This window comes from Sturnus vulgaris, chromosome 3 (assembly GCF_052056855.1).
Source record: "Sturnus vulgaris isolate bStuVul1 chromosome 3, bStuVul1.hap1, whole genome shotgun sequence".
NCBI classification, from domain to species: Eukaryota; Metazoa; Chordata; class Aves; order Passeriformes; family Sturnidae; genus Sturnus; species Sturnus vulgaris.
Window position 1 is genome coordinate 71,730,959 of NC_142245.1, and position 15,937 is coordinate 71,746,895.

General features: G+C 38.8%; 1 protein-coding gene across 3 annotated transcripts in view; it reads left to right on the plus strand.

Annotated features, from left to right (window-relative positions):
- LOC148224414 (uncharacterized) overlaps positions 1–15,937 on the plus strand; it is a 35,071-nt gene that overhangs the window by 6,673 nt on the left and 12,461 nt on the right. For 2 of the 3 annotated variants that reach the window (XR_015802537.1, XR_015802538.1), the window contains exon 2: positions 1,040–14,662. Coding sequence is in view for 1 of the 3 variants with exons in the window: in XM_088161953.1 (XP_088018079.1) it covers positions 14,560–14,662 (103 nt within the window). In the remaining 2 variants the exon portion in view is untranslated. The remainder of the gene's footprint in view (positions 1–1,039; positions 14,663–15,937) is intronic. The other variant, XM_088161953.1, reaches the window with a different exon arrangement.

The following is a 15,937-nucleotide window of genomic DNA, read 5'->3' on the forward strand; positions in this document are numbered from 1 at the left end:
ACAATTACTTCCATATCGCAATATTCTCCATTAAGCAAGAGAAACTTCTAAGAGGAAATGTTCTCATGAAATGCATTTTTATTCTCAGGTGTGTTTATTTTAGGCTCCAAACAGAACTAATTAATGTATAAAGCATTAAAATAAACAATACATCTGTCTATGAAGTAGATACATTACTACTTCTGAAGAAAAAAAGGGAGACACATGTTTTCCTGCTGTTACAGGTGAATTACTATAGTCATGTAGCATTATGCTACTGTGCACTCAAACTGCTAAATGTTAGCTACTAAGGAGATACAACTACAATATCATTTAAATTGTACTACTATTAGTGGTGGATAATTGAATGAAATTTCTAATTCCTACTTGGTATTAAAAATGGTATTAAAAACCCACATCATGTCTTACCTCTAAAAATATATTTTGTTGATTAACAATAATGCAAGAGGGAATTAGATCAAACTAGATGAAACTGTACAGTTCAGAAAATTCCAGGAAATGCCAAGAAGTACACAGAGTTATTCATTCTGCACTTGAATTTCTGAAGTTGTTAGTTTGGATATAGGCCAATCCAACATACTCTATGATTGGCTTTGGTGTCTGTGGCTTAGAACAACAGATTTGACAAAGGTACTTTTAAAGCTAACCCTTAAAAGCATCCTGACTAACCACAGTTTTAGCTACAACAGTTGTAGAGTTGGGCTCAGACTATTTTAGAAATAAATTATAGCAAATCCAGTCCATTAGCAGCTCTTGGAGTCCCCTTTGCATACACTCACTCTATTATTTGTTGGTGCTTTGGAATGCAGGAGGGAGGTGGCTGTCGACCATGAAAACCTGGTAGACAGCAAGCGTTTCCTGTATGCAGAAGGCAGGCATGAGTCTCCTCTCCTGCTCCTAATCTACCGCTTCCCTCCCACGCCTTCTTGGCACCTGTTGGGAAAGGCTGAGAATACAAATCTCTCCTGCTCTGTATGGTTTTTCTCTCTCTACCTACACTTTTCCTCTGCAGGTGACTCCATCGTTTCTCTCTTCTCAGGCTTTGCCAGCCGACCACACAGTGAACCTAGCAAGGCTCTTCAGTTTCCCAGCTGTGCACAAGGCTCCAAACAGCAGCCAGCAACAAGCAGGGGGAGCTTCTCTTTTGCTTGGCAGACACTTGGAAAAAAACCCTTTCAAACTGTCTACACACCTCCCACGTTTGGAAAGTGGGAGTCTTTTTCAGGTCCAAGAGTTAGAAATTTATCTAATAAAAACTGACACACCAGACAAAAAACATACCCTTGGTGTTTCCAGAAGCAAAACCATTAAAATTCCCCAGAGAAGAAGGAGGGAAAATATCCAGAATTACCTCTGATGAGCCTTTTAAAATCACAAATTTCTCCAGAGGAAACACAAAAAACCAAAACAGATCTTGGTGGGTTTTTTATCTGAACTCTGGTTGCTAAATATTTGTGGTGTAGTTTGTCAGATTTTTCAGACTTTTCAAAAGTTAAACTTTCAAATCTTTATTTTCCTCTGAGACAAATATTCTTTTTTTTCTTTCCTTTTTTTTTCCCCCAGAAAATATATCCTAGAAAGCAAATTGGTAAAAGGAAAAGAAAAAAAAAGTGGGGGGGGGAGGAGAACTGTAAAGATAGAAGAGGAAAAGAAGATAAATTTTCATTTGCACGTCATAAGATATGATTCAGAGGAAATTATGATGACAAAGTTCCATCATAAAAAAAGCAAAGTTTGTAGTAGAAAACATTACATTCTATTTACATCTTTAAATATTATTTATAACCACAACAAACTGAAGACTTATCTGGTGAAATGTTGCCCACTGTGATTTTGAAAATTATATGAACAATACTAGTTTGTAGTAGAAGTCTTTTACAATCTTATTCAAAAAGTAGTTTAGGCAGTTTGGTTTTTAAAGTGGATCATGCTTTGCTTTTGGAGATCTTGAGCCACGGCAGGTCGAGTGCTTGTTTGAAAGAGGTAAGTGAAGAAGCATTCCAGCTTATTCACTCTAATTCAGTTTTTGAGACAATAAAAACCAGAAAGATGAAGCTTTTCATGACTACCCTCTTCAAACCCATTATTACACTGCATCTGGCACTACAGAGCAATTACACATATATGTATGCATACACACATTCCTAATTGTCATACGCATTATATAGCTTAAAAAGTGGCAAAAGCCCGGTCAGGAGGAATGGACTATTAGCAAAAGCTTTGTGTCGCAACCTCCTCAGATCTGAGGGTGCTCAGATGTACTGTGAGCCACCTGGTCACGTAGCATGGCAAAAGAGAAAGAGGGCCACACCCATGGAGAGAGCAGAGGCAGCTGCCAAGGTCCTGAAAACCATTCCAACACATTGCACAAGTGTGGAAAGGCTACAAGAAAAGCATGATGCAGAACAAGTCCTCAGCTCTCCACACTGCAGATCACTGCACAGCAGCCCAGCGTGGAGGCCAGAAACAAACCCCTGGTGATTCAAAGAGCAACTTCACAGGACTGCACTCACCAAGGGAAAGAGGAAGGAGGAGTACACCCTTGGGAAGAAAGTAGTGAAGTGCTGGATGTCATTCTAAGGAAAAGTTACATGCTAGCATAAGTAACACCTGTGCAATGTTGAAATGCTATGTAGCTGCGTGTTTGGCATGATGATACACCAAGGTGGGGCAGATAAAGGATGGTCACTGATAATACCAGACTGCCTGGTGCACACTCCCATGTCACCATTACCAGAATCATTATGTACTGTCAATGCTTGATCATTGATGACAGACCTCCTAAATAATTTGCAATGCATGAAGGGTTCATTGCCTTCCCTGGGCAATACCACACTGAGTATGTGGCTGTCCACATTATCTCACTCATGCAAAGCGCAGATGTGTGCTGGTTTGATAAACCTTTTATTTTGTCCCTGCTTGGGAGACTGTAGCTTATTCATCAGCCCAGCCCTGAAGCCTCAGCATTATCACATTCCTGGACCACTGCTCACATGACTTTAGGCCATCATTTATCCTCTCTAAAAGAAACACGTGTTCATCCACTGCTTCCACTAAATCTGTTCACAATATTACATGGAGCATGCAATAACTCAGATGAAATTCAATTCCAAACACAGCTGAATATGCATACTATTCAGGATTCAGATCCAATGTAGAGTTGAACAAAATCTTTTTATACTTTATCTGCATCAAGGTCAATGTACTGAATTGCTCCGAAGGAGAGTTGTCCAAGTGAGATCTGTCTTAAGTTGCCAGCCAAGAATAAATACATGCAAGTTGTTTGATAAAAGTTTGTTTGGATGTTTTTAACTGCATATAAAACCCCAACAATATCCTCAATAAACTTTGTGGGTACTTGAAAGATGTCCATCAGGTATCCCTGCCTTCAGATATATTCTAAAGGTGTGAAGGGAGTCTTCTTGACTCAGTACATCCACTGTTGTCTTGAATACCAAAGTATTAGACTACAACAGAGATTCCTCCTGCACCAATATTTCAGGACATATGCTCCTTTTGTGAAAATGAGACATAACTCCATACCATCTTCCCTCCCGTGTTTTGCCCTTCTCTAAGGCCCATGATCGTTGTCAGCTGTGGTCTTGTACACCTACAATCAACCACAGCTTAGATGCTCTCCTATTAATCTCACCAAAAAGCAGAAGAAATATAAGAGAAAAAGATGTTTTCAAGGTCCTTCTGAACCAGCTGTAAGAATGGGACATAACCTAACCTAGATATTATTTTTAGGAAATAAGAGAGTTGGTGTCTTAAGCCATGTTGGAAACAGCAAAATGGAAACCTTTGTAAGTGAATACTGAAATGAATTTGTGGTTCAAATGGGGATAAGAGAAATAATGAGCTAGGAATATGGAAAAAAAGTTAACCGACAAGGAAATTGCCATGATGCCATCAGTCTAGTCAGCAGCACAGTATTTTATTAAGCAGAGAAGCAATTTTGTTGAGCAATACTCAGAGAGGTTTTGTCATGGATAGCTGAGAACCTCTCTTGTGCTGTAATTAGCCATAGATTTCCAGACTTTTTGGAAGACAAAAGGATAAGCATGTCTTCAGTGGGCTAAAGCCAAATCATAATAATCAGATAGTTTTATAGTGGACCTGATGCCCAAGCTTTTTGACATCGAGACTTCTCAGAATTTTGGTTCTCTGCCACACAGTGAGTATGACACTGCATGTGTAACTAGTTGCTTGATTCTTCTGTCTTCACTATCAGCAAATATGGCTGGATTGAGGACACCTGTCATTTTCTTCTGTTAAAGAATCATATCTTTGTATCCGGAGCATCTCTGCTGCAGTGTTATGAATGCTTGCCGTGTCCTGGGAAACCTGGGCAGAATGATGCTTGGCCAAAGGTTTGTATCATTATGGATACTCTAAAATAAGGAATCCTTAATTCTGTCGTGTGTCTCAGACAGATCAATTGTGTTAGAAAGGCAATTCTACAATGAAATCCTTACTCTTTCAGAGATGCAAATATCAGAATTGTAGTTCTTTAAGCAGAGACATAAAATCAACCTGACTTGCAGCAGAATCCTAGAAAAGCACAAACCTTTTATCATCTAACTGTAGCATTTAAATGACAGAAACTGCTTATTCAATCTTCTTATTTCCATTTTTGGGTTAGCTTTCTTTCCTATCTGCTGTGAATTTAATCTATAAATAATTAATTGTTCTTGCTTTGGGGTTTTAGCTTGCTTTTGTGCCATCTTTTTAATCTCTCCTCTCTGGTACCCCTCTTGTCCCCTCCTCCCTTCTCCTATTGAGTCCTTAACAAAGAACAGACACAGGTAAAGCAATGGATGTGCAATTATCACAGCCCAAAAGCAAATGGGCTTGATGTAGACAAATCTGTATTACATTTCTCTTTATTTTGTTCCATAGAAACAGACATGGTATCTAGGTTCTATCAGTGCAATAAAACCTTACCAATGCTGACTTCCAACTACAGCTGACTGCCCAAGTGCCCTGATTCAGCATTCCTACAGGTACAACAGCACCCATGCACTATTAAAAGTAAATTGCTTGTATAAGGGCTCTGCTATGTTAAAGGACAGTAACATATGTTATTAAAACTGAAAGAATTAACAAAAGCATAGTTCAGTCTTCCACTCTTACTCAGTGCTGTTCTTTAGGAAGAGCTCGCCTACATGTGGGTTCTTGCTGGCAGGTGGTACTACACAAAGATTATCTGGACATGCTGGGGTTAATTTCAGTTAAATATACTTATGGTAGTCAACACTGCCATTATGTCCCTGTAGACCATGATCTTAAATATTCTCTCTGCAGAAAAAGCTTTGATAGGCTTTTATATTCAAATTATTCCCCCTGCGCTGTATGGGTTTTAACATCTGCCATGCCATTTCAGTTTACTGGTTTATGACACTACTCACCAAACACTACTCACCAAACACTGTGGACAAGTAATTTAATATACAGTGGCTTCTTGGAATATAAGTGATTGTGGGAGATGTCACTGTGACTTGAATTGTCAGCATTTAAATTCTGTCCCAGTTCTGCATTTCCTGGCTAAATTCTTCTTTTTTTCTTAACGTTTATAGTGATGTTGTGTTTTTAATTATGAATTATATATTTATGAACTAAATAAATCACATCATGGTTGCAGCCCGAGAATAGGAACAAACTGCATTGAAAGGATAAAAGGAAAAAAACCCGACTTAGAGAAACCAGTATGGCATTCTCATGTTTTCCTATACATTTTAAACCATAATAAGGAATTACGGTGCTGGTTACCACAATAGCATCCTATTAAAAGCCATACAGACAATGAACAATGTAGCTGTTCTGCATGTTGTCAAAGAACTCTCAAGTGATCCAAGCTTCACCACATCTGTTCTTTTTCCATTCTCTCTGTATACTGTTTTCTTCAACTGATACAAACACATCAGGACAGCAATCCCAAAAAAATCCCCCAAAAATCCTTCAGGTCGTATCTACATTTAAATGTACACTCATATATACATATCTGTATATGTTTATAAATAAAAATGCAAATAAATCAGTATACATATTCTAGCTTATAAAATATTTATTACTGTATTTTTGATTGATTTAAATGAAAGAAATGTATTTATTCAGATTTCCCATAAATTAGTGAACCAGAGGCACATCACATGTAGGTGAGTCTTGCAAGCAGACCTGTCTATATAAAGAACTTAAAAGTTATACTTTGAATTTAAGACATGGGAAGCTACTCTCTCCTCTGTAGGGATGATAAAGGGGAGCAACATGATTAAAAAGTGGCCCTAGCAGAGTGAGCACAAATATGAGTAATTGAAAAGGGAGTAAGTAAATGCCAGCTTTGTGTAGGGATTATCAAGGGATTTTGAATCTATGTGTCTATTAGCAAGGGGGAATTCCTAGTAGAAAAAAAAAGTAAAAAGGAAGAAAAGAAAGAAAAAAGGAAAGGAAAATTATTCATCTGGTTAAGCCTGGGAGGGAGGTGGAAAGTGTGACCATTATTTCAGGGGAACAAGTTACACTTGGGGAAGGATGGTGGCTGGAACCACCACTCGGTAGCAATGACCTGACTGCACTGAACATGCACTCTCAGTGAGGCGTACAACCATCCTGAGTGACCCTTACCATATTTCCCACACGAGGAATAACAGTCATTTTACCAGGTAAGGAACACAACAGTTATACCAAAGAAGAGGGGGAAAAAAACTTGAGCATAAATGTAGTTAAACAGAAACTCTGGCAAGAATCCAGACATGCAGGACAGCACTGAGCAGGCTTTTTTCCTGTCTTTTTCCAGGTAATACAATAAAAATTTGTCCTGCTGCAACATTTAATTATCTGGAAAGATACAACCTATTCCAAACAGATGAGGGAGGACCTATCTAGAATGTAAAAAAAAGAAAAGAAAACAAAACCAAGGAGAAACCCAGCCCCCTGCCTCACCTAGGCCTCTCTTAGGTGACTGCCTTCCTGTAACTTCCCTTCACCTCAAAAGAAAAAGATGCTTCGGTGTCATACAATTTCTCCTCCTCTTCTCCCTTCAGTCTTTGCACAAGGCAGGTTTGTGTTCTCCTGAAATTGTGGATGTTCTTTCTCCTTCGAGAAAACCCACACCCTCAGCCCCTGCATGACTCATTTTGCAGGACCTTGGCTACCAGGTTTTGTTTAGCTTTCTGATTCCAAGCTGGAGAAGGAGGCTTCTCTTCTTTCGGTCTCAAATTCTGGGAGGAGACTGGTTAACCACTGAAAGGCCTTATCTATTAAAAATTGGGGTGAACCTTAAGGCAACGACTTGTTCTCCTCTGGACAGGTTCCTCTCACCTATCCATGAACTGGCAATTTTGTTGTCTGTTACTCTGGAAAGTGACTCACCTGCTTTTACACTGACTTGATATGGAAGTTTATCAACTGACAATACAAAATGCTTTGTTTCTACCATTTAAACATCACTCTGGGAGGTAATTTAGTAACCCCACGGATCCCAAACAGACTTTAGGTTTTTTTATTTCTTGAGAAAAGAAACCACTGTAAGAAAACGCAGTACGACCAGCTAGGCTGAATGTCTCGCTAACATTTCTCTAAGCAAGGCAGACAGAAATTAAAGAAGCAGATGAGGAATCCTAACATGAAAATATCTTAGACCTTGATGAACTATCATCTTGAAAGATGAGTTAAAAGAGCAGGATGAATTAGGGATCTGCATATCTGCTGTCTCAGGAATATGGCAAAGGCAGCGATAGAATAAACTCATTTAATCCAGTAATTTGACACAGAATCAAAATGGGCTTCCATAGCCACACCTGGGTGTTAGAAGTACTCCACCCTGTTTCCTTCGATGAATATTCATGTTATAGAACTGAATCTTTGTGTGAAAGGCAGTGGCTGTGTTCAGGTAGCAAGTAGGTGTGAGAACTCTTATCTAGATGGAGAATCCTGAGAAACCTTTAGACAGGTACCTGGTTATAAATCTGAAAATATGACTAATCAACACCTGAATATAAGAGCAGAGACAGCCTTAGAGCACACAATGGGACTTAGAAGAAAAGATGTTGAAGCCTAAATATCTCTCTGGAATTTTAAAGTCCAGATTTTTTTCTAATGCACAGGAAATATATAAATAATGAAGCATTAAGAACTCTATTTTCATTCACTCATTTTACTATCAGCAGAAGCCAATGTAAATTTGAAATTGTTCTCTAGGGGAATAAATGCCTTTCAGCGTAATTATACAGAAACCTATCAGCTTAACACCTGTTTGTCTTTAACTGCATAATTTAAGGTCATTTGAGTTTGCCATAGCACAGGTAGGACACTCCACCTTTGGTATCAGTATTTTGTCACTGCTGAAGCTACACGACTGCAAAATACACATTTTATCAGTGATTTGGTTCTCAAATTGAATTATTATTTCTCCAAAGAGAATGAAATTAATCAAACATTCAGGAAGTTGTTTCTTCATTCATAGTGAGAACAATGGCCACATTGTTTTATTAATAAGTCTAAAAGATATAAAAACCAGATAATAAAATCATGGCCACAGCTATGTACTTCATGCAGTATAGGCTATATGACAGCTCAAGCAATCCTCAATGTGAATCCACACAGACATTCTAAATACAAACAGGAATCTAAAAAAGCTATTTTCCCTTTACTTGCAAACAAATTCAAGTATACCAAATGCTCCTATTCAGCTTCAATTAGTGAAACTGGAAAATGTAACCAATGATGTAATGCATCATTTGGGAAAAGGAATAAATCTGAGTTTTGGAATCTAGAAATAGTGTATTTTGTGGATCTGACATCTAGAAATTATTTCTGAGGGCTTTTTAATATTTAATAATGTGTTATCAAATGTCTATGTGCCAAAATACCAAAAGAAAAACAGCTAATCTTCAATTTCATGAAACAAACGTTTTGCACATTAAATAGCACAGGACTAGAAACGTCAAGAATCACACAGAATCACAGAATATTCTGAGTTAGAAGGGAGCCACAAAGATAATTGAGTCCAACCTTTAAGTGAATGGCCTATAAGAGGATCAAACACAAAAATGAAACATACACTCAAATTTGTATGATTTTTAATTTCTCATAGATCTAGTTACGTGCCATGACTTAATAAACATAAGCAATTTGCATTTTGATAAGAGAACTCTGAAATCTCTCTTTCATTGTTATATAATTGACATTTTTGTTTTTTCCAATCCAGAGCTCGCAACAAACAAATTATAGATTCCAGATGGCCTTGCAAGGGGAAAGAAAGTGGCAATCTGTATAGAACCAGAAGTACATCTGAATCAACATCAGAAGTATTTGATGAAAAACAAATATTGTTATAGAAGGATGCCTCTCTTTTCCTAAGAAAATGATGTAGTGAAAGGAATTCTTTTTGCCTTATAATTTGGGCGACACAACATTTACTCATTGAGTAATGCTATCAAGCAAGTGCTCTTAAACATTTTTTAATGTTTACCATCACTATTTATGAAGTCAAACAAAAAGAAAGAGCAACAAAGTTGCACTGTATGTGGAGAACAGTTGCTGTGAAGTACAGGAAGAGGCAAGATGAAGATTTGTTAAACAATCCTGGAAGAAGATGAAAAGGGAAAACCAGAGCATTCTAAGATAGAAGTTTATTATAGACTAGCTTTTTGGGTGGAGAAAAGTCAAGTTTTTTGATCATGCAAGGGAAGCATTCAAAAGGACAGAACCTGATGGCTTTAATTACTTCTTGAAATTAATTTTTTTTTGTTGGAAAATAAATACAAGGAGACAGTCCAACAAGTTCTTGGAATACGCTGGGGACAGCTTTTTCTTTAGAAGGTAAAGAAAACCATTAAGGGAGTGGCCATTTTAGATCTTCTGCTGACTAGTAGGGCACGAACTGGCTAAGAGTGAAAGGCAATCTAGGTGAAAGTGAGCTCCATCATTTAATAATCACTACCATAAAAAAGAAAAGAAGCAAAATCAAATTACATTTTTTTCCCCAGAAAACAAAACCAAAATGTTAAGAGCTCCAGAGACTGATAAGCAAGGTTTTGTAGGAAGACTATTTAATTAAACAAAAGAATGTAGGAGAGCTTGTCTTAGTCATTGCTGGATTCAGTTCTTAATTACCCAAGGTAAAGGGAATAATATGAATTAGGCAAAAACAGAGGATAAAACAAATTAGTCTGGGCACATTATTCTGCAAGACTCTACTCAGTACATTTACCTTTGAAAGGCTTATGAACAGATTTCCATAGAAAGAACAGCAACAGAGAGGAGCCTGATGCAAGCAGCTTATGTTTTCTAATGCACCGTTTTCTACCACTCTCCCACAAGAAATGCTGAGGGAAGGCAGGGCTTCCTTAAGTCCCAATCCCCATAAACCATCTGTCATCAGCAGGTGACTGTGTTATTACACACATTAGGAGATTATCCCAATACAAAAGAAACTGCTGAATTCACACACACACACACACACACACACCCCCTAGGCGATTTCCTTGATTTTTATGATTTATCTAACAATCAGACTTTTGCGTTACACATCAAAGTATAAAATTATGTGGCCAAGTCTCACTCACTTTCAGAAGCTTCATTTAAAAGGCTGTAAATGTTCTTAGTAAAAATGGATTGATTCCAGGTTAGAGAAATGACACCCCTACAGTTTAATTTAGCTGGAAGTATGAACAAATTATTCCAAAAGAACTGAATGCCAACTCCAAACTTTCTAAGCAACATTTGAACCCTCCCATTCTTTCCACTGAAAAATACCGAACTTGCTTTTCTAGAAGTCCTTGCAAGAAGCTAATATACAAGACAGCAATAGGGTGAAGAGCAATTTTTTCTGTTGGAAAGCCAATTTCCCAGCTAGCTTTACTACAATGCAATGTCATCCCAGCACACTAAATGTGCCATTTTGCTGTTTTGTAAAGATCTGAGATCTTTTTGCAGGATTTATCAATAGAACTATAATCCTGAATGGGACCAAAAGACATATTTGGGGTTTTTGTTATTTGTGTATTGAGCTAAAGACCAATGAGTCCTTTCCAAATGCAGAAATGAGTAAATGAGATGTGCTGGCTTGAGAAAACTGAAAAATAAATGTTTTGTTTTAAAGACAGAATATTTTGAGCCTTCATCAAATACATTCAGATGAATATTAGTTCCACAACCAAGAAGAAAGCAGCCTTTTCATTTACTGGCCTGCTGAGTACTTTTGTTAATGTGGAAAAATAGTATTTCTCCACAGAAAGATTACAATAAAGACAAGAATTGCATTGCACAACTTTGTCTGCAATCTGAAATTAAGTTCTCACATTAGAACGGGAGTAATTAGCATTTTCCCTAGCTTGCTTCCATGCAGTAATACTGCTGCCAAGCAAATGACTAACACCACACGAGCTAAATGAACACTAGAAGCAAACGTGTAGCCATTCCTCCTTCTCTGGGAAAAAAACTTATGGAGAAAACAGTACGGGTTAAGTGAGGAACTGTAGAAACATAGATGCTGTTCTTTTATTACTTTGGCTTACATATTTTTTATGGACAAAAGGAAAAAGCCATATGGTTTGTGGGAGCATGTGGAAGATCTCCTCGAGCCATTTTCTTTTTTGTCTCTTCATGCCAGCTACAGTCATTATGTACCTTCCTTATTTCCGTACATGTTATTAACTTGAAAATTTTCCAGTACTTCAAACACAGCTCTTTTAAAGGAAGATTACAATTATACCTTGTGTTGAATTCTGTTTTCAGAATAGACATCTTCATGATATATGCAAGTGTGTTTGTGTATATCTACATTTATTATATATTTAGTTTTGTCCTACCTTTCTAAGTGCTGCTGGTAGTGAGGCAGTAGACATTGATATCGCTGGGAGAGCATAAGAGTGGGGGCAGATTACTGATGGTGTTTGGTTCTCCTGAACAGTGTAGCGTCTGCCCGACACATCATAGTACCTGCAAGGAGAAGAAACATTGTTCAGTTAAGGCATCCCAGCAAAAAAAAAAAGCCTGAGTCAGTATTTGCTGCATTTCTGACAAAACACTAAGATGTTTTCTCCTGTTGCAGTGGTTCCAGGCCTCTGGTACTTCCAAAGTTTACTGCTTTATTTTAGCTAAACTACTTGCTCCTCGTCTTAGACATTAATTCATCCTACCTGCTTTAGCTCTCTGAAACTAACCTGTCAGCTTTTTCCTGATAATAAAATGACCAAAATCCAAATCCAATACTCAGCAGGATAACCACATCAGAGCCACAAGGCAGAAAAATTAGTTGTCTTATCTCCTGTCACTCCACCTCTTCAGAGACAGCAGATTACAACCTTTGGGCTTTATAGTTCCATATTGCATCACATGTTCTATTCACTTTCCTTCTGGAAGCTGTCTCAGTAAAGAATCAGTTGAATTCTCAGAAAAAGTCACTTATTGGGAAGCAGCTGTCACAATAGAAGTGTATACACAATCTTTAAAGCAATACATTCATTTTAAGCAAGTTAGTCCTAAAACTTAAGAAACCTAATTTTGCTTATGTTTATTCCACAGTGTCAAGTTTCAAATTCTGAATCCAAAGAATGTGAAAAAGTTCACTTAGTCTCCTCTCAAGAGAGAAATAAAATAGTAAAAACTGACCAAGTTATAAAATCTCTTTCATTTCACTGTCTGAAAAATCAAAGTAGCAGGAACCCAGAATTCTCTGAAGATATCGTTTTATTAAAAGGTTGATAAATAAAAGTTTATATATTTTTGTCCTTTAGATGACTCAACAATTGGTTAAATTGCAGCTTTTAAAAAATGTTATGTATTTTGATATTTTTATTTCAAAATTGGATTGAATTTTTCATAGGATCACAGGACAATTCAGGTTGGAAGGGCCCCCAGGAGGTCTCTGTCCAATTTCCTGCTTTAAGCAGGGTCAGCTATGGGAACACATCAGGGCTCAGGGCTTTACCCATCCAACTCTTCAAAATATGCAAGGGCAGAGACATCACAACCTCTCTGGAGAAGAGTAAAAATGTTTTCTCTTACATCTAATCTGAATCTCTCCTTTATCAACTTTTCACTGTTGTCTTGTCTTCCCACCATGCACCACTGTGAAAAGTCTGGGTTCATCTCCATCGCCACCCAAAGCTGCCTCCTCTCCAAAACTGAACAAGCTCCAATTCTCCAGCCTCTCTTCAGAGGGCAAGTGGAGCCTCACAGGCAATCACTACACTGGCAGCCATCCAATGAACTCACCCCAGTTTGAAACATTGAGAGATCTCTAGGCAGAAAAAAATAAAAAAATACCCTCATCAAATACCTTGCTTTCACAAAAAAAAAAAAAAAAAGAAAAAAAAAAAAAAAGAAAAAAAAAAAAAAGCAGCTCCTCAAAATATGCTTGTTTTGTTTTGTCCTTAAAATATGCATATTTTCCATTTTGGTTGGAACAAAACTACCTTTTTCCCACAGGCTTCTTTTCCAGACTCATCCTATTGTCCCAAATCCAGCTCTGTTTGTACAGCTTTATTTGCAAATTCAGTTTTATAACTGACTTTCATATAGAGTTTTCAAAGAGTGAATAAGTGAGCAGAAAAGCCCCAGGCATATTTATAAAGTTGCTCAGTTTATTGCATAATTGTGGTGAAAATGTTTTGACATTTTAACACATATCCCAATAAACATGTGCAATTATTTTGTTTATTTACCTATTTCTAAGGAAGAAACTGCATCACTCTTAATAGCTGGTTACCTTCCCCAGGACACAGCTGACTTTGAGCTGTCCATCTTGATTTTCATGTTCTGCCTCCACTGATAGAGCTTGCTTTTGGGGTGGTTCTGCACACATTGCATATGAGAGAATTCAAAAGTCCCATTAAAAAGCTGCTCAGGTAGTGCTGGAAGATCCTGTGGCACCCTACCCTGTCTACAGCTGATACTGATGAAGGGAGGAACAGCAAGCTGGGGACTGTCAACTCCATGACTCAGAGCAATGGAACAAATGACATGATAAGGGCAGGAGACTGGGATGGGTTTGGCTGAAGTCTGGATAAGAAGCCAGGGTGAGGAGGAGGAAAACAATGGCACACCAAGGGAAGTGGATGGAAGAACTGTTGAGGTGACACTGACACTTTGCAAGAGGCCAGCACTCACCATGGTGCTGCTGGGTTGGTGACAAGCATCTGCACCCCAAGTGATACACAGAGAACATGTCCCAGAAAGTAACACATCACCAATCCCAAATGCCAGAAGGAAACCAGAGGAAGCTCTGGAAGCAAACACTTCCTAGGCAGGAAGACAGGATATTTCACCAGGATGTCCTTTGTCCTGCTGCAGAAGGGGGCTGTGGTGATCCCCCGGCAAGCCAGCAATATCCATCTGGGAGGCACCTGCTGGCTCCCTTCCAGCAATGAAGGCTGGGCCTCCTTGGGGACATCCTTACACCTTGCCCCACCTTTCCACTCCTGGCCATCAGTCCCTGAGACACCATTAGACTCAGGGTGCTGACATGACCACAGTGTGGTAGCCAGAAAGCTGCTGCTTCCAGAATATAGTGAAACAGCACTGATTCTTGCAGACATCTTTTTTTTTTTAAAGGACACATTTTCACACCAAAAACTGGAGCTGACAGAAGCAGCCTGGGAGGTTTCAACCCAAAGATGTTGCACTGGAAAACAGCCAGCTCCAGATTTCCAAACAGGTGAGAAAAGATGCTCTTTGAATTTCTTCACGATTTGAAGTCTATCCTCCCAACAATCTGCTGACGAGCTGAGCTCACCAGAGCCTCTGAGTTTTACTTTATGGCACCGGGCAGTTTTCCAGGGAAACGCTGCAGTACGCTTCCCGCCTGAAGGCACGGGCACGCACACAAGCTCCTGAGGGCAAGACAGGGTGTGAAGGCACAGAGCTGCATCTCTTCTGCCCCAACTGCCCAGCCAAATCCTCTCCTTCCAGCCCAGATGCAGAGCAGCTCACCCCAATGCATGGCAGAGTAACTCACTGTGGGGCAAGGGCAGGTGGGGGGACAGTCACCATAGAGAAACTGAGGCACTGTCAACCCACACCCTTGCTTCTCTCACCCAGGCATGTTTGTGTAACCATCCCCACTTGCTCAGAGCCCCGAGGCTCTGGGGGGAGAAGGCGCTTGCAACACGCTGAGTGTGTTATGAAACCCTCCCAGACATTTTGCTCAGCAGTAACTATAACAGCCCTGTGTTACCTATGCTGTTTCCAGCACAAATCCAAACCATACCCCCACACCTGTTATCAGGTAGAAAATTAAATCTATGGCAGCCAAAACCGGCACACATATTTTCACAGAGCTATTAGTTACAGTAATAACTAATTTTACAGTGAAGTGAAGGAAGAGCAAGAAGGAGGCCTTGGAAATTATCAAGCTTTTGGAGAGAGCATGAGGCATGAAAAGGAGGAAGGAGAAGTTCTGTAGGTACATACAGATATACAGTAGACACTGACTTACAGTAGAACTACTGACTGGAAAAGGAAACTATCAGATGGGAACTGACCTGGCAGTGCACTCTTTATTCTGCAGACTACACAGTTTGGCCCCATCACTCTTACCTGTCCATGCCTTAATTCTTAGTAGCAACACAATGTTATCTTATTAACTTTTTTAACATACTGACTGGAAATATGACTATTACAAATAATTTCTAAGGGAACTAGCCTGTAGGCAAAAATGTATAAAGATAATATAGGACCAATGAGCAAACAACCCACTAACAAAAAGAAGAAAAGAACTAGTCGCCATTCATTTTAACCTAACAGTGCTTACGGAACTAGCATCTTTATAAATTTTACAGACATGGCTTCCCTCATAATCCATCACATTCAGCCCTGAGACCCATCTCCCATCTGCTGTTTTTCAGAACAGTCTTCAGTCTGTATCCAGTAGACGGTTCTTGCCTATTAATTCCCACTTTTCAATCAACACAGTATGAGATCATTTTTTAAG